Below are 18,934 nucleotides of genomic sequence, written 5' to 3'. Positions count from 1 at the left end.
TGAAGTGGAGAGACCCATCTTCTATGTGGGCGGTGCTATTTCTAGGGCAGGGCCCTGGTCTGAATAAAAAGGAGTGAGCTGAGATTGGCCAGGCACGCACTCATCGGATCTGTTTGTGACTATGGATTTGACAGAAGCACCTCCCTCAGGTTCTGGCTGCCGTGACTTCTCCACTGTTATAGACTGCAACCTTGCACTGTGAATCAAATGAGAGGTTTCTCCCTTGAGTTACGTTTGTCAAGATTATTTTATCGTAGGGACAGAAAGGGACACTTAAGACCATTGGTATCATATGACAGCTGGAGCACTGTAGCTAAACAGCTCTGCCCGTGTGCTTTAAAATCAGCTGAGGTTATAACCCTCACACTATATTCAACACCTGGGTCAGCCCTGACGTCAGGCCCCATGTCTGTAGCTGTCTGTCCTCTCCGGCCATCAGTTGGACCTCTGGCTCTGGCTCTACCCAGAGCCCTGTATTATTTGTTTCCTCTAGTCCTCTGAGATGATACCTGTATGCCCCACCTCATCACTTAGTTACTGAATGCAAACATGGGATAGAAGAGGGCATGCCTACTCTAAAGTTTGGAGATTTTTTTATTATAGATATAATGAAGAAAGAAGACAGAGGGAAGAAAGAGTCCAGGCTGACCATGGCCGGCAGACTAAATGAGAGAGGGGCAGGCAGACCAAGAGAGCACAGGCCAAGAGGCCGAGAAACCTGCTGTGACCCAAATGGCTGCGTTACATAGGGACCAAGCTTGGGGAAGGAAGCAGAAGCCCAGGCCCTTGGAGGTTTGGGGTGGGGGGTGGGGTAAGAAGTGTTGGGAAGAGGCCACAGGTACGGAGGGAGACTTGTCGTAGGTCTCTTTGAGACCTAACAGTTGATACTTGCATCTTGTGTGGCCTGCAGTATCCTTCTGAGCCACTGAAAGTGTTTACCTCAGTATGAGCAGTGTAATGAGTTAGAACCATCTTGGCAGACAGACATTGCCAAGGAACACACAGGGGAAATCTGGGGCCTCTGTTGAAGGCTGAATTAGTCTTCTCTTGGTTGGGGGTTTAGTGGTTTGTATCCCTGGTTCTCAAAGGCTTCCTCTCAGTTCCCTTTTTGGCTTGGATCACACACACACACACTCACACTCACACACGCTCATACACACACACTCTCACACACACACACTCACACACATACACTCATGTTCACAAGGATTCATATACACACATAAGCACCCTCTCACACACACACATACACACTCACACACATTCACATACACACACACAAGCACCTTTTCTCTCACATACACACACACATACACTCTCTCACACACACATACACTCTCACACATACTCTCTGACACACACACACACACATTCACACAACTAGTTACTTTACTCGTCACTGTGACATGGCAGAAGCAACTTAAGGGAGGATTATCTTGGCTCATGTGGGCGCCGTCCACCATGGCTAGAGAGGCCTGGCAGTGGGGGCAGTGTGAGTTGATCACGTGGCTAGACACCATGTCCTTAAGAGTTCCTTCTACAAGGAACAGTTCCAACAGTTGGACCAGTTGGGATTGAGTACTCAAATGTTTGTAGGAGACCCTTTGCATTCATACCAATACCAGGAATAAAAAGAGAGTCATCAGTCTCTATACTCCTGGAGTCTAAGGCTGGGATCTGGGAAAGGTACCAGAGATGTCACTCACAGTGACACCTGCCAGCAGGACACACACTGGGTGTTGGCAGAGTCCACAGCGGCTGAAGGCCTGACTCCCACCAGGATCCAGGAGTCCTGGCATTTGAATATAGACTCCATATTCAAAGTTCTGTAGAACCAAAGCCTTCCAGCCTCAGAGGGGCTGGAAACAATGTTGCAGCTATCATTTATAAAATATCTTTTATTGTTTCTAAGGAACACAGTCAAGTAATAGCTTTAAAAAAAAAAACACTTTCCAAGAGGTATTATTAATGTTGTGAACTTGAGTTCATGCACAGGGCAGTGGTAGGGCTACCAGTTATAGCTTTCCCTGGCTCTGGTAGCAGAGGTTTGGTGGGAGGTAGCGCGATTCCAGCTCTCTATCTGGTTGCTTATAGGCAATAATTAGTTCTGAGGTTTTACAGAGGAGCCCTGAGAGTAGTGCTGGTATTTCATAGAGAGATTATGGTGAGATGTTCAGTCTGTGCTTTAAGGAGAGGGTGCATTGATCATGTAGGTTAAGAATATTTTGACAAGATCACCTTGGGAGCATAGTATTTCCCTGGAAATTTAGATGCTTCGGTTGTTGTTAAAAAAATCATACTACCTTGTCTGTTTTTGTTATTTTGTTTGGGGAGCAAGGAGGGATAGTAGTGTCCTTGGGCACACCCAGCCCCCCTTTACCTTTTAAGACACGCTCTCACTAAGTTGCCTAGGCTAACCTTCAACTTTGTGATCCTCCTGTCCCAGTCTCCCACGAAGCTGAGGATGGTCTTGAACTCCTGATCTTCCTGTGTTCACCTCCCAACTTCTGGGATTTCAGGAGTACCCACCATGCCCTGCTCCAACTTCTTGCACAAAAAGATGGCTTGAAAGAACTACAGAATCTCCACCCCTCAGGACTCACGCTAGCTGTTATGCCAGGAAAAAAAAAAAATCCATAAACACACAGAGCACTAGGCGTTTCCACACGACTTCCTTGCTAACAAACACAACCCTTTTCCTCCTCTCAGATACCTGCCTGATGCCAAAATGCAGATGTGTCAGCTGTACACATGCTGCTGAGCAGAGAAGCCTAACAAGTCTGACCAGCAAATGAGATTCTACACTGGAATGGCAGCTCTTGTGGCCATGTAGGGTGCTGGCCTGTACTCCCAAGCTCTATGGCTGGTGGCCCTTGGCAGGCATGTAAAACGAATCCTCGTGGGCTTATTAAACATAGAGGACTTTGAGAAAAAAAAATTAAAAAGCTCATTAAAATCAGAGGCCTCTGTGACATGTTCTAACTCCTTCCCTGGAAGGGGACATCACACGATTCAGTTTGCATGCTGGCTGCACAGCCTCTGTCCCTTGGCTGGCCCGAGATTCTCATACCATTGTGTACGTGTGTTGGGGTTTAAAAGGAACAAGTTAGATATGGCAAGCAGATGCAATCCCAGGACTTAGGAGTCTCAGGCCAATCAGGAGTACAAAGTGAGTTCCAGGTCAGCTTGGATTCACAGTAAATTCCCTCAAAAAACAAAACAAAACAAAAACAGACATCAAGAAGGAAGAGGAGGAAGAGGAAGAAGAGGAAGATGAGGAAGAAGAGGAAGAGGAGAAAGAGGAGGAGGAGGAGGAGGAACATCAACTCAGTTCCAGATAAAATACGATGTGAAAAATCCAAGACCCTTGAGCCTGGTCTGAAACCTGCAGAAACCTGCTTACTTCTCAGTTTTGCATCTGGTTAGGGGCTAAGAATCAGAACCCTGAATCCCTGTAGCCCAGAGGGAATCTGCAGAAGTAATGAAAACACCCAAACGCAGTAATAACAGCAAGCTTGTGACCCATGTGCCTCCCACCGAAAGCTGCTCCTTCCTCGATTTGAACCACAAGAACCCAAGAAGGAAACTGCCCTCAAGTCTTGTCTGCCAGAAGACAAGTGTGGGAATCTGGCTGCGGCTTCTGCACAGGATGGAGCCTCAGTCTTTTGCTTTATAGCGTCCTTTATGGCATGAACCAGGAACGCGGTGTGTTTACACAAACACAGAACAATTGTACATCAGCATCTTTACAATATTAAAGGAGACATATACAAGTCTACAGGCGTTATACACAAGGGAGTGCCGGCCAGGGCACCCCATCTGTCAGTTCTCTGTGGTTCCTCCACTTGGGAGGAGCTAGGGGAGATGTGACAAGGCCAGGGTATCCATCTTTTGGGCCTGTCGTCTGGAAGAGAGCTGATCTGTGAGGACCTCTCAGGACCAGTCCTTGTTGGAAATCTGGGGTTAAGAGCACTAGGTAAGCTTAGGTCTGGGCCTTAAGAGACTGGCTAGTTTAGAACATTTCGGTAACACTTGATGTGCGTATGAATGGGAAAACTGGACCTAGGGTGGAGGGTGGTTCCCTGAGCTGGGGACCCAGAGAGTGATGCTGACAGATGGGTCCCTTGGTAGAAGGGCCCATTCCTGAGATAAGCTGTGGCCCCCATGCTGACTGGGTGGGTGGAGACTTCTCCAAGAACCCAGATGTGAGCACAAATCAGTTGGGATTGGAAGCCCCTGGGCATTAGCAGGTCAGGTGTGCACCAAGTGCAGTCTGGGACACGGGTGGCAGCAGAGTGTCTCAGATAAAAGTCAGAGTCACACAGCCCCCATTTCCTCTTCCTGGCTGCCCTGCCCCTGGAGGACCCTGTCCCATCTCCTGTAGCACCGCCACCCCCACATCTGTCCCCACAGAGCCAGCTCAGCAGGCACCTGGGCCCAAATGCCGGCGGCCCATCCTTGGCAAGGCTTGCTGAACAGTTGGACTGAGAACCGAGCACCAGGTAAAAGCAGCGATGGTCCCCATTAGCCTTGCCGACCTGTGCAGAGACAGTTAGTCCTGTTTTAAATACTGTAGAAAAATATGTCTGCCAAGTGTGGAGGAGAAACAGCTGCTCTGGAGTGACTGGCCCAGCAGAGGATGATGTACCGGGCTGAGGAGCAGGAGGGTTGGGAAGCTGGCAGCACAGTTGCAGCAACAGCATCTGCGGGTCACATCGACAGTCCTTCCGTGGGCATGTCTCCGGCACCCCTCATCCCGTTGCCTCCGCACCTGGCGTTCCCAGGGGTGAGCTCAGCCCCTCCATTCCTGCCCTCAGTCTTGTGCTCACTGTGAAGCACAAACAGGCAGGCCTCCTCAGGGCTCTTTCCGTGTCCTTGGGGTTGCCCCAGGACTGAGGGGGTCTTAGGTGGGCACCGAGGCAGCGCCTAGTCCAGGGGCTCCTGCTTTATCCGGACAGCAGTTGGGGTGGGCTGCGGTCGCCGCTCTTCCCGGCAAAGGACGTACTCGCTGAACTGGGAAGAGTCCACACCACCCCCACAGGATGCGGCCACGCTGAACCCTCTCTGAAACAGCCTTTCCAGGACCTGCAGGGGAAGAGTAAGAGGTCAGCAGTGGCCGGCTACCAGTTTGCCTGGCCTGGTGGGCAACCGGGTACCAGACAGAGCAAGCTACCTTCTGATGAGTCCCAATGACAAAGTCCCGGGACTGACAAAGGTCCTAGTTGTACCACCAGCTGGAACCTATCCTAGGAGGGACAGGCACAGTCAGGCCCAGGGGCCTCTCAACTTATATACCCAGCATGGGGTTCTGCTATTCCACCCAGGCTATTTCCCCACAATTCTCAGGGGTGCACAACAGAGAAGTACAGAAGGAAAGGGGTTATCTAGGGTGTGCCCACCCCATCTTCACACACACACACACACACACACACACACACACACACACACACAGCCCCAGGCACCCCCTCTCTCAATCTCCTGCTCCAATAATGGAAAGCCCCTGCCCCCTAGCCTCAGGGTAGCCACCTGCTTCCTGGATCTGAGTCCCAGATGGTTTGAGGCCCGAGGGCTCATCAGCTCAAAGGACTTCTAGGTGGAGGGAAAGAGGGGGAGCCCTCTCAGAGTATGCATCTCTGTGGGCCTACACGGCCTCCTGAATTTATGTCTCTGGGAAGGTGAGGACTGGTCTTATATTGGAGTCCTGTAACTAGTAAACTCTTACCCGTAGCCTTCAGGAAGTGGGGAGGGGGCTTTCGCTTAAAGGCTCTTTTCTGTCTTAAGCCCAACATCTAAGTGCCTCTGAGTCAGGAAACCGCTTTCAGAAATGGGGTTGTTACATCATTTTGGTTTCCAAGTTCTTACTCTCATCCTCCCTGGTAAAGCCAGTTCAGAGAGAAACAGTAGGGTGTGTGGGTGCAACCTGTAATCCCAGGCCTCGGGAGGCTGAGGCAGGAGGAGCTCCAATTTGCACCTGGCCTGGGTTACACATAACACCCAGAAAGACACATAAGTCTCAGAAAGAAAGAAGAGCTCTGGGCAGCTGTAGCCTGCTAGTGGCCCCAGGGCCAGCCTCATAGGAAGGTTCCCTGCCTTTCCTGGTGCCTGGGTTTAATTTGAATCCAAAGTCAGCCTCTGCATGCTAAATGAAGCATGTTCTGTTGAAAATACTCTGGGCCATTTTTTTTTTTCTTTATAGAACATCCTTTTAGGGGAAAAGAAAAGTACAGATCAATTTTTTTAAGTCCATCCCCCAGGCACCATCATTTAATTATGAGCAAGGCATAAATTATGCATTGACACATTGTTGCCTTTTCTGTATGAGTTCCGTCCATTCTCTACTGGGACTGTGTCTCCCCCACCTCTTTGCATCCTGGGACCCCTGTAGTGGCAGCCCACGGCCCTTACCTGAACCGAGTTGAGTCTACAGTAGCCGTTGAGAGGGAAACGGATGACGTGCGTGGGGTCCTGGTTCCAGCCGGCGTTGACAGAGTTGCACATGACATCTCCGGTCTCTGGGAAGACCTCCTCGATGAGGGCCTTCTCTCCACTGAGTGCGATCCGCTCACCCAGGTCAGGGGTGACCCGCACCACCAGGCAGTCACAGGCCCGGCTACGACGTCGCTGCTCTTGTTCCTGCTGCCAGCGTTCCAGCTCGCGCACCATGGGCTGCAGCTGGTAGTACCTCGCCTCCTCGTACAGCAGGTTGAAGTCCTGTCGACAATCACAGAGTGTCAGGGAAGCAGTCCATCTTGGTGGCTCATCCCGTCCCCAGTGGGGCCCCTTCCCTCTACATAGACATCATAATTCCCAGGACACAGTGTGGATGAGGATGGGTGTTTCCACGGTAACGATGGACAAATACAACTCCGTTGACTGTCCCCTGACATAAAGAGTATGAACATAAAGAGAAGGCTGGGGCACATCTGTTGAGACTCTCTTCTGGATCTTCAACTGGATGGCAAACAGAAACATCACAGAAAGAGATGGGAGACGCCGGGTGGTGGTAGCACACGCTCTTAATCCCAGCACTTGGGAGGCAGAGCAGGCAGATCTCTGAGTTCGAGGCCAGCCTGGTCTACAGAATGAGTTCCAGGTATGGTGAAACAGAGAAACCTTGTCTCAGATTAAAACAAACAAACAAACAAAACAAAAAACAAGAAAGGAAGGAAGAAACAAAGGAAGGAAGAAGGGGAGGAGAGAGACAGAAAGAGCTGGAAGCTAAATCAGAGGACCAAGAGCTGGGCATATGCTGCTTTCCTGAAAATCTACTCCAAAAAGACACCAAACTGGCTTGAGGGCATTGTGCACTTGCTCAGCTCCCAGGCAGACCTTCATGGAGTGCATTTCAGCCACAAGGCCTATGAGCCTGGATCTGGCCTGCCCTGGGCCAGCTTCCCCTCTTTACAATGAATATAAACACTGGACCCCAGGGACCACTGTGAGGATTAAAGGACAGAAGATCTGGAATTCCTGTCCCTGTCCAGCAGGTAGAGAGCACAACAAGGTTCCCCGGGAATAAAAGCAAAGCTTACTCCTCACCAAGCACAACACTCACAACTGTCCCTCAGACCCTGACACTAAGTGGCCTGTGCCCATGGTTTATAAGGCAGGCTTAGTGCATCTATAGGTGGTGACTGAGGGTCCTGCAGCAAAAGCAGGGAAGACCAACTCTCAAAGCACAGCTTACCCTGGAAGCCCAGTGTGTTTCTGTTTGTTGGCCCCAGAGACCCAGGACCCTAACCCATCATCCAGGCCCGCAGTGAGCTGTGACCTCTGCCTGCCTGCTTTCCATAAAGATTCCTTGAGGCTCCACCCCAGGTCTCTGCTCTCCCCGTTCTCACCAGCTCCTAGAGTTTTATGTGACATCTTTGCACCAAATCTTTCCCCACAGCCTAGAACATTCCATGCCTAGACTTTTACTTAACTGATTTAGGGCTCAAGCTACGAGCTGGGCACACCCTCCTGGGCCGATAACCCACACTCACAGCCTTTGCACCCTCTTCCTACAAGTTAGTCTCTGCCTTGCCCCCAGCAAACCAGAAACACAGTGACATATGTAATCCAGCCTCCTGTCCCCGCCCCTGTTCCCTGTTCTCTCACACAAGAGCCAGCATGATCTAGTTTGCAAACCTGATCTTTCTTTCCCTACTCTCAGCTGTGCCAAATGCTGAACCACCCACCAAGATCCAGGTATCACTGCAGCCTCCTCCTCCCCCTTCTCTTCCTGGTCCACAAGCCCAGGGCTCTAGACCTTCTCTCCAGTGCCATCCCAGGCCCTCCTCAGACTCTTCACATAGTCCACGCCATTCTTCTGCCAGCCCTCAGAGCAACACTGTTACTTTCAAACTCAGCCAGGCCAGTTTTCCCCATCATTTGACTATACTTTGTTTTTTATTTGGTTTTGTTTCTTTGTTTTGAGACCAGGCTGGCTTCGAACTTAAAAAGTCCCAGCCATGCTTTGCCTCCTGTGCTGGGGATTGAAGGCATGTGCCATTACACTTGCTGATGCCGCCCTACCCTTTTTTGGGGAAATAGTGTCTTACTCTGTAGGCTAGGCTAGACTACAGCATTCAGCAATCCCCCTGCCTCAATCTTAGAAGCCTGAGATAAAGGTATGATCCACCACAGCAGGTACATAAAATTTCTGAAGTACTGGCCCCATGCAATTCAGACTCAACCTCTATTTTCTAAACTGGAAGGGGCAAAGCCTATGGCTTCCTCCTGTGTAGGTCTATTTTCAGACCAAACTCAGTTGTTGCCATTTAGTAACTAGGCTGGATGAAAAAGGGCCCCAGGGCTGCTGGTTGCTGCAGGAAACCTCAGCAGCAAGAAAGCACGAAGACAGACATTTGCCAGCGACAGGCAGGCCTGAGTTTGAGTCTTAGGATTTCAGTGGGGCTCAGCACTGAGGCAGGACCACAGGGAGTCATATCAGCCACCTAGGACAAGCTCCCCCAAGTCCGGGGAGTGATGTTTGTTTAAAAGGGTGACCACCTGGGCTCTCCAGGGTTTTCCCCACTGCAGACTGCCAACAAGGAACAGACACTGGGACCTCTAAACGACTCTATTCCAGTGCACAGCAGTCCTTAAGCACAGCTAACATCAACCTGGGGTAAAGTGCCAAAGCTTAATTGTTGTTACACCCTGATAAATACGCTGAAGATGTGAGAAAGCAAAACGAGTTTAGAAAAACTGATCTAGCCCTCGGCTTCATCGGTTAACTTTTTTTGCGGTTGCCATGACAACCGTGGGTCCATTTATTAAGTCACAGCATCCCCTGTGTAATGCCACGACACAGGCAGTGCAGGGGGTGCCGCCGGCTGCGGACTTACCTTGAAGTCATCTGGAAGCAGCAGTTTTGACGTCCGCAGGAAACTCAGGATGTAGCGGAAAATCTCCCCATCGCGGTCGATGAAATAATGTTGCTTGAGACTGTCTAGGACAATGGGCTCCGTGCCGTTGAAGAGACGGCTTATTCTGGGAGAGACAGGCAAGATGGGGATATGGGCAGGGTAGGGCTGAGTTTACCTGCCCTGCCCCTACTCCTTAGGGTCACTCAGCTGGAGGGGCAAGAGGCCACCGGTGGGTAACTTAGAGAACTTGCCAAGCCTGACAACTGCCAGCACACACACATACAGCAGAGACAGGTCGTTTCCACATACACAGGACACTAGGGTCCTTGTGCCACACACTCCAGCCATATTCACAAACCACAACTAGCTAAGGGACATATCCAGCTATGTCCAATGGCCCACTGACACCAACTACAGGGCTGGAAAACCATGATGAGACACAGACAGCCACATAAACCAGCTGGTCTGAGCTAAACACACACACTCATGCTGGAAGGACGTGTCCAACAAACCTTGTGTCAACTACCCAGCCCTCCAGCCCCAAGCCACACATCTCCTGTTAAAAGCATGCCAACCAAGTCTCTGGGGACACATGTTCTCAACCAATGTCACACACAAAGCACATTCAGCCAATAGGCGCAGGTCACAGTCTCAGGCAGACCCAGGCAGTGACACTTGCCAGCTAACACAGTGAGCAACTGGGAGAGTGCCCCGTAGCTGTTCATTTAAGGACCCATAAGGAAGAGACATCAAGAGGGAGTGTGTATTTGCATGTGGACTACAGCTGGCACACAACCCCGAAGCCTGATCATGTGGTCCAAGCCTGGGTCAGGTATTCATACCCATCACAGCTTATGCATACCCGGTGAGAGGCTGGCAGTAGGAAGGAACACAATTACCTAGAAAGACAGTGTTACAGACAACACAGGGCTTCTGGGAAGGCCTTAGGGGAGTCCCTGATGCCTCCCCCTATCCATTCCACAGAGGAGGAACCTGACCTTAGAGCCTCAGCTAGTGCCTCCCAAAGTGGCAGCATTTGTTTTTTTTGCTAAGTGCCGTGCTGGCTAAGCTATCTCAAGCTAATCTAGATAATCAGGAGCCCCTAAATGGGTTGGAAGCAGCTAAAAAACCAGCTTGGGAGCTGAAGAGAGGTGGGCACGTGTCCTTCAATGGCTGGTTGACGTCGAATCTGGGAGAACTGTTTCTAAGAAAGCCTTGGGGAACTGGGGTAATGAGGGGCTAGGAGACTAACTAACTAGCCCGGCCTGCACAAGCTAGTTCAGTCCAAGCCCTTTCACTCTGCCCGCACCAACTACCCCGCCCCCTTCTAAGAATCCTCCCCGTCCCTGGTCCTACAGCCACCCACTCCCTGCTTAGTCCAAGTTGGCCACTCCCAGTCACAGCCATGCATACCCAGAGCACGACATCTGCCAGGAGCTGAGAGGTTTGGAGCTCCCGATTCCCCTTCTTAGGTATTCCCAATCCATGCCATCCCATGTTCTCATGGCCGTGCCATTGCTTGTTCTCATCCTGGGGACACGGCCCACAGTATAAAGGGCAAGACTGCCTGGCGGACGGGAGTGAGCAGGTCAGAGCCTGTGGTTAGGGGTGTGGAGACCTGAGCCTGAAGAACCAGAGGTACAACTGACAAATGTAACTCCTCAGGGCTCTGGAGGCTGTTGGTGACAGTATCTTCCCCAGGACACAGGGAAGAGCAGATCCAAGGGTCCTTCCACACCAGGTCACTGTGTCTGGCGCTCAGTCTCTCTGTCTCTGTCTCTCTGGGTGGGGTATGTGACATTCCCCTGCATGCAGGACCACCCTGACCAGTCAGTCAATCAATGAGAACTCAGGATCCCACTGCCCGGTGACCGTAATCCTGCTGAAAACCCTTGAGCTCCATAGCTCCTTTGAGACCTCGCCCAGAAATACTTGATCATTTAGCTGTGGGGATCTGAGGGGGCATCCAGAATCTCTAGACACAGGTGTGACTCAGTCAGGAGATCAAGTGCCAGGGCAGATAACTAAGGGTCCACACCAGGCTCTAGCAAGAAAGAGGTCAGAGTCACGTGTAAAGGTGAGTCAGCAAATTCAACGCCTCAGCCTTCCTGGGAACTCTCTTGCCACCCTTCGCCGGCTTAGCTCAAACGGTCTGTTCTGTGTAGCAAGCAAAATGCTAGGTCTGGCTGGGCTCCAAAGTGCTCTGACGTTGGAGTTGGCTGAGGCTCCAGAGTGTCCTGTCGGTCTAGAGGATTCCCGGTCCACCAACAATGCAGGGCTGGCTGGGTTCTAGTCTATCTACTGAGCCAAGACAAGCAAGTTCTAGATCCTTTCATGTTTTGGCGTCTGTTCTTGGGACTAATGGCACCTCCTCTTAGGACAGAGGCCTGTGGTGGTCCCAGCAACCAAGCCTTACAGAGGGCCAGGCTGAAGGAGTATTTTATTTGTTTTGTTTGTTTGTTTGTTTGTTTTGTTTTTGTTTTTGTATTTTTCCGAGACAGGGTTTCTCTGTGTAGCCCTGGCTGTCCTGGAACTCACTCTGTAGACCAGGCTGGCCTCGAACTCAGAAATCTGCCTGTCTCTGCCTCCCAAGTGCTGGGATTAAAGGCGTGCGCCACCACTGCCCGGCCTGAAGTATTTTAAATGGTCACCATAAGGAAACCCTTAATATCTCACAGGGTCTTGTGAGTAAGCTCCTATGTGACCTCCTGAGTTCTGTTGGTGGCTTTATAAGTCTTGGTGGGAACCACCTCTAGGCTAGCCCTCTCGGGGAACACTCAGGGAGCACATGGGCTATGAGGAGCCGACTTTGGAGGTCTCCTGTGGAATAAGCTGGGACCTGCATAAAGCACCATCCAGCCACTTGCCCTGATACATAACGGACACCATCATATGCCTCCACCCTCATTCTCCCTTTAAAATGCTCACTGACTTCCTGAATGGTTTAGTGCTCAGTTCTATTAGTTCCGGAGCACTTGACCATCTTCATGAGCTGCTCCTGTGCCAGCAGCAGCTAGGGGACACCCAATGAACAGCACACAGGGAGAGGCAGACCAAGAGTCCACTCTCAACCTTAGGCTACTGACTCAGGCTGAACCAGAGGAGGCACCCAGCACCAGGCCCACAGGGTCTAGGTTACCTCAATCAGCCAAGGATGAACTTGGGGACCCTTGGGTTGGGCAGTGGTTCCCAGTGGGGGTTGGGAACAGTATCAGCATCTGGAGCTGTCTCCATTGCTAACCTTAGCACTCTCACATCTCCACCTGCCCAGTCAGTGATACGTCTTTTCCTAATCCACTTCAAAAAATGGGGGGTGGGGGTGGTGGTGGCATAAATGGTACTTCACAACAGCTGTGTAGCTCCCCAACGAATTCTTGTCTCTGCTGGCTCATAGGCTGCCCTAGTCCTTGCTCTAGGCCTCGGCTTCAGGCCTAGTGAACAGCTCGCTGAATCAGGCAGAACGACAGAGTCACCCTGAATCCAGCTCTGGTAAAGTCCAACAGACTGCTACCCGCTCCGGGCACACCTGGCCTGCAGAGGGTCCCACAAGTCACATCACAGGGCCAAGTGTTCAACTCCCCAGAGGAAGACTATGCCCCACTGTACAGCAAGTTGGTAAGCAAGGGCAAACCACACTGTGGAACAAGGAGGGCAAAGGCTCCTCAATCCCCAAAAGCCATTAGAGAGAAACATGGGAAGGGAGCCCCTCCCTGCCCGCCAGGTCCGGGTGGCAGCTGCTACAGGAAGGTAAATGTCAGGTTTCAGAAAACGCTCTTCCAAGAAGGTTGTGGGCAAAGATTTTTAGGAATTTCCCTCACAAACATCGTCAGCCGATTAAGGGATGATCTATCTTACACAACTCAGGAACGCCGCAGAAGGCAAAACTGAAATTAAATGAACAGAATCCATCTCGTAGCCTAGACACGGGGGCTCTGCAAGCAAGCACGTGGCCCATGCAGTGTACAGCCTCCTGGCTCCTGCTCTGTCAAAGCTCCAAGTTCGTAAGGACCCTGCACCTAGTCTCTGGGTTGCCAGATACAAAATCTCCTTCCCCCATTCCCTTCTCCAGGGGCACTCCCGTAACGATGAAGCCTCTGCCCAGACATCTCTGCACAGCAATCCTCTAGGCTCTGAATCTACCCTGGCTGAGCATCCATCCTGGTGATGAGCCCTCAGTTATCTAGGGGATTAATTAATTCCTCTTCTTATTTTAAATGTATAAAAGAGAGGTGATGCCTAACAGGTCTGCCCTCCTGCTGGCCAATGCTGCTTGTTGCTGCACCATGCTAGGAGCAAGCAGCATGGGCCCAGCAAGCCGCAACGAAGTGTCACCTGTAGGAGATGCTCACAGAGACGTAGCCCACCCCACACTAGTCTTGCTGCCGGCTGCCGTGCTAAAGTGTGTCCTTGGGAAGTGAATCCATGAGAAGAGTCATCGAGTGGTTGGTACCCAGCACCGTGCCGCTAAGGGTCCCTCCTAAGAAGAGTCTGTGAGCCCTCTCTCAGGGTCTCGGCCGCAGATAATTTTGTGTACATTACAGGGTGCAGAAGTCTTGCTCAGGCACTGTCGAAAATATCTGACTGCCCTGCAATTGCTAACTCACTGCCACGCCCTCCAAAAGAAAGGCCGCTCCTAGCACTTAGGATCAAATGGTGGCCGCCCAGACAAAGGAGGGTACAATTGCAGCTGACACCCCATGCCTTTCCCCAAGGGTAAGGACTGGAAATAGGGTTGACCAAGTCTACCCACACCTGACTCCTAGGTGTCACTCTGTGAAGACTTCCCCACCAGCAGTTGGCCAGGCTCATGTGGGAACGAATCTGCCATGAAAGTCAGGAACTCCATGTTATGCCACAAAGGTTATCAGTGCAGGGTCAAAAGCCACTGTCAGAAGTGCCCTTCAACAAGCAGTCTGTCAAACACTCAGGAGTGTTGGGGAATGACAGGCCTTGGTACCATACCCTAAACGGTATTCTATGGAGGCCTGGGCTTTATATCACATGCCCGACACTAGGAGCAGAGATCTTACCTGGAGTCAGGGTACTTGGTGAGTGTAGCCAGACTGCTCGTATACATGTGACCTCCCACGTCGATGTGCACAGGTGCATTGGCTTTGGTGAGCTGAGCTGGCAGTGGGATCCCCTGGGCAGCCAGGGGAGACACAGGCGACCGGGTGAGTGACAGCCGGGACATATTTCCTCCCTCCTAGAGATCAAAATACATAGAAAAACAAGGGTTCCTGAACGGCCTTTATTTCGAATGTGATCAAATATTTAATCAGATCACTTCTTCTTGTGCCTGATCACATATTCAGCTGACAAATTATGGCCACCACTGTAATTAAGTGTGTTTGCATCATTTTCTTCAAAGTACTGGGGGTGGGGGTGGGAGAAGGATGCTTATTAGCAATAAGAAATCAAGAAAAAAAAAATTTTTTTTTCCAAGGTGTCAGCCTCCAGGGGCATAAAACAAACTGCAAAATTCTAATTAAAGGTCGCGGGCTTATGTGTTAGATGTGAAATATCCCCTGACAAACGAATCACCAATTTGTGAATTGGGATTCAGGGGTTTTTTGCAAGTTTGTCTCAGTAACGAGACACCTCTAAATTAGTGACTTCCTCGGCACCTAAGGCGTTGAGCTTTATACGTGTAGTAAATTTCACATCAAATTAAGAGCATTTTCGTTTCAAAAAAAAAATACATAATTGTACAGCCAGTCAATACCCATCTTTTACGTGCTGGGTCTCAGAAGACCTGCCGCTAGTGAGCAGGTACCCTAGAAAAGAGCAAAGAGGGGCCAACCCAGCCCACCAGTCAAGCTCACCGCGGTGCCGCTGCTGCCGTGTGCGTTAAGCGAGGACCCGCTCGGCCGCTCCTTGCGGTGAGGCATCTAGGCTTCCATCCCTGCCCAGAGTATCTGTGGGGAAGCAGTGACTTATTTCTCAGCCGCCACCAGAGATTTTTGCAAAGATGCTGTCTGGGACCCTATGTATACCAGGCAGCTTTCCCAGATCCCACCAATCCTACACAACCCAAAACAGACCTCTAGGCCACAGCATAGCATCTCTCTCTCTCTCTCTCTCTCTCTCTCTCTCTCTCTCTCACACACACACACACACACACACACACACACACACACACACACACACGTCTTCTAGGCAGTTCCATGTCTGCCTAATTTGGCTAATGACAGCCTAAAACATATGCTCGCCATTATTGCCCTGCAATGTTTCAGAACAAATCTGATTTCTTTGGTATTTTGAGTTAGAGCCGTGTTACCAAGCGTGTCTCCTCTTGCATCAGTGGAGAGAACCTTGGGGGTGGGGGGTGCTGCTCCCCTCAGTTGGTTGGGGAGCCTAGGATCTCTCACCATCCAGTGAAGATGCAATTTGCATAGGACACCTCTCTCCACAGAAGCCAGGGCACAGAGATTCAGAAGCATCCCTGGGAAGCCACCAGTCACCCAGAGCTACCACAGCAGACAGGACCTGTCTTTGTTTGCCTACTCTGCACCTCCCTGCTTCTCCAATAGACCCCCAGAATGGTGCTGCCTGGGCCTAATGTATTCCAGACCCCCTCAGGATCACAGGCCCTTGAGGCATTGAGAGCTGGCCAGACAGCAATCAGCAAATGGGCTTTCTCCCCTCCTCCCCTTAGCTACTCAGGGACTTTCCTATGTGCCACAGACACCTGAAATAAAATTGTGCCTCAGCCCCCAGAAGCTACCCTGGGGGCTCTTCAGGGGGCCCATGAAGGAGAGTAGAGAAGGGCAGGTTTGTAGCTACCCCTTCCACTGGTTTGGGGCTGTCTCAAAGGGAAATGGAACACACACAGTCACACACACTGATAACACAGACACAGACACACAGACACAGACACACAGACACAGACACACATATACACACATGAAGGGGAGGAGGAAGAACCCTACAAACATAACCTGGACTCCTCTGACAGAGGTTTAACCCTTATGGGTCAACTACATGGCATCCTTGGGTACCCACGTTACGCTTTTTATCTGTTAAACTTCTAGATTGTTGCCTTAACATTCAGCATCCAATTATAAAACATGGTCTGAGGTACACAGACTGAAATGATTAAATGGAAGAAGGAAAGTCCCTCCTCTCCCATGATTTGTTCCTCATCCTCACTGACCTGGGAAGTTCCCTGACCTGAAACTGTTTAGGGGTGAGGGAGGGTGTTCTATCCTCATGGAGGAGTTGGGTGGCTGTCCAGACCCCCTTGCTTTGGACATTCCAGCTCATTTATCTCAAGGAAGTTTTTGAAAAACCAAAACAGACCCAAGTGATGGGTTATCCGGCCCTGGGAGGGGGTCGGGGACAGGGTGTCATAAAGGAACACCCACTGAAGGTCAACAGAGATAGAAGAATTCCCACCCAAATTCTACCAAAGCACCACATTTTCCCACTACCAGGACCCAACTCAGAAGTGACAAATAGCATCAAGCACCCTTCTCCCAAGCTGCCCCAGCCTGTTCTCAGTCTGCTTCTCACAGCACAAAATCAGAAACTCACCATTGGAAGCCCCAGGCCTTTAAGCCTTGACCCGAATCTCCACTGCTCCCTCTGACAAACGCATCTGTGGTGGACCACGACCCTTCTTCCCAGTACACTGCTGAGATCACAAACATAAAAGTGCGATTGGTAAGAGACACAAGTTCACTGCACCAAACACCAGGACCCAGATGCGGCTGAGGCTTGGCCAAGCCGCCTGTTGCAGAGACCTCAGCGGGTTTGCAAACTGGCCCAGCGTTGACCCTCTTCTCCAAGCTGTGGTGGGAGACCCCGGTCCCGCGCCCACCCGCAGTCGAGCCCCTCCCGCCTGAACAGAGGGAAGTGAGCAGAATGCCACGCTCATTTACACACAAAATGATTTTGTGTCCCATTGTGCTCCCAGTTGTTCAGCTCTCTGGGGGTGATTAAACTGGCTGAGCTGCGGCAGCTTGAGACGATTTCACTAAATCGCTTCCCTCGTGAAGTCGCTTCTTTTCCTAAGCTGTTATTTTAACCATAAAAGGTAAACAGAAGGCGCCTCTCCGGTTCCCTTCAGCTCTACGCCCTGGGCGCTTGCCCGAGGCAGCAGTGCCAGGGGCCTGCAGGACTATCCAGGGGTGGAACGGGAGGGACGCGGCAGGCCACCTGGTGCGCGCCAGCCCCGCCGCAAAGCCAGCCGGCCGGTGTGAACTTCGGGGCTACAGGATCCGCTGGGCCGAACCTCCGGCGCCGCGGGCGGGATGGCTAGGGTACCCGAAGGGCCCAGCGAAGAAGGGGTAGGAGTGTAGTGAGGGGCGGAGACAAAGTTAAATCAAGAGGCAAGACACTTCAAGACCACAGATGGGAAGCTCGCCTAATTAAGGACGTAAAAGCGCTTTTGTTCTCAAAGTTTATTGTTGCCGGGATTTAAAAAAAATTAATTGAAACTAATGCTGTTATTCACTCGCGCAGTTAAATTCCTTCATGCACGTTTGAGACGCGGAGTGAAAACTTGGAGGTTTATCTTTCTTTCTACAGTCGGGGGCTTCTCGAGGGAGGGGAGAGAGGTGCTACAGTGGCGCGGGAGTGGGAGAATGAGGGTGTTCGCATCCAGGTCAGGGGGTACGTGTGGGCAGCGGAGTTCTAGAGACCGAGGTCCGGTCTTGGGGCGGCGCGTTCCCCGCCCCACATCCTTCCTGAGCGTGGAACCACCACCAGTGCGTCTGGCATGAGACTCGTAGGGTGGGCGTCAGAGAACGCACATCTGTCCCGTTAGAGACTTTTTTCTTTTCTATAATTTGGGCGCCAACCCGGTTCCTGTGAGCCCCGAAACCCCAGCTGCATGGAGCCGGTTTCAGACTCAGGAAAGTCACCAGCTCTGCGGGGCACTCAAGCCCGTACTGGAACCAGAGTGTGGAGGACCTGGACGCACATACCGTGCGGCAGGATGATCGGAGCCCGGCCGAGTGGGGAGGGTCCACCCGCGGCTAGGACCAGCCCACGTGGGCACCCCCCGCCCCGTGCGCGCCAGGCCTTTGTGCTAGGCGCCCCCACGCCGCCAGCCCCTGCGCTCAGCAGAGGGACAAAGCAGCCCGCCCCCCCACCCCCCAGCCTAGGTCCCGGCCCGAGGCCGAGTGACTTTCTCGGCATTGCAGCCACTTTGGGAACCAGGGGTGTGCGACACTGAGCGGTGGCCGCCCGTGCTGGGCTTACCTCGGAGCCGGAGCGGTGGATCGGGCACCGGCGCAGCCCCCGCCCCCCGCAGCCGCCGGTGTCGGGCGCCCGGCGCAGCCCCGTCGCCTAGTGCTCGATGAGCGCGGGTCGCTCCGGTCTCGTCCTGGAGTTACTTTCTCTCTCGCCCCCAACCCTCCCCCCACCCACCCCTCCCGCCCCGGCCCCCGCTCCGCGCGGCCCCTCGCGGCGCGCCGCGCCGGGGCCTCCCCTCCCCGCCCTCCCCTCGCCTCCTCCCTCCTCGCCGCGGCCGCCGCCGCCGCCTCCTCTTCGCGCCGCTCTCCGGCTGCCCTCCCGCCGCTCCCACCTCTTCTCCTCCCTCTCTCTCCAGCGGCCTCCCCCGATGGCTGGAAGGG

General features: G+C 52.1%; 1 protein-coding gene across 4 annotated transcripts; it reads right to left on the bottom strand.

The window, feature by feature from the left end:
• Nucleotides 1-3,663: 3,663 nt before the first annotated feature.
• Kctd15 (potassium channel tetramerization domain containing 15) lies at nucleotides 3,664-18,620 on the bottom strand. 4 transcript variants are annotated; one of them, XM_028754168.1, is made up of 7 exons: nucleotides 18,561-18,620; nucleotides 16,890-16,989; nucleotides 15,179-15,271; nucleotides 14,384-14,559; nucleotides 9,333-9,477; nucleotides 6,406-6,711; nucleotides 3,664-5,085 (listed from the first exon to the last, which is right to left on the bottom strand). In XM_028754168.1, exons 3-7 carry the CDS (start codon nucleotides 15,242-15,244, stop codon nucleotides 4,927-4,929), a joined length of 852 nt encoding a protein of 283 aa, XP_028610001.1. In that variant the 5' UTR covers nucleotides 15,245-15,271; nucleotides 16,890-16,989; nucleotides 18,561-18,620; the 3' UTR covers nucleotides 3,664-4,926. The 4 variants fall into 4 exon arrangements, with proteins under 4 accessions (XP_028610001.1, XP_028610002.1, XP_028610000.1 ...); XM_028754169.1 differs by lacking the exon at nucleotides 18,561-18,620 and adding an exon at nucleotides 17,514-18,168 and having other exon boundaries at nucleotides 16,890-16,986; XM_028754167.1 differs by lacking the exon at nucleotides 18,561-18,620 and adding an exon at nucleotides 17,241-17,407.
• Nucleotides 18,621-18,934: the final 314 nt, after the last annotated feature.

Source organism: Grammomys surdaster, unplaced genomic scaffold, assembly GCF_004785775.1.
Source record: "Grammomys surdaster isolate TR1022 unplaced genomic scaffold, NIH_TR_1.0 125984, whole genome shotgun sequence".
NCBI classification, from domain to species: Eukaryota; Metazoa; Chordata; class Mammalia; order Rodentia; family Muridae; genus Grammomys; species Grammomys surdaster.
The sequence above is the reverse complement of the archived record's forward strand: the minus strand, read 5'-3'. Positions and strand labels throughout refer to the sequence as shown.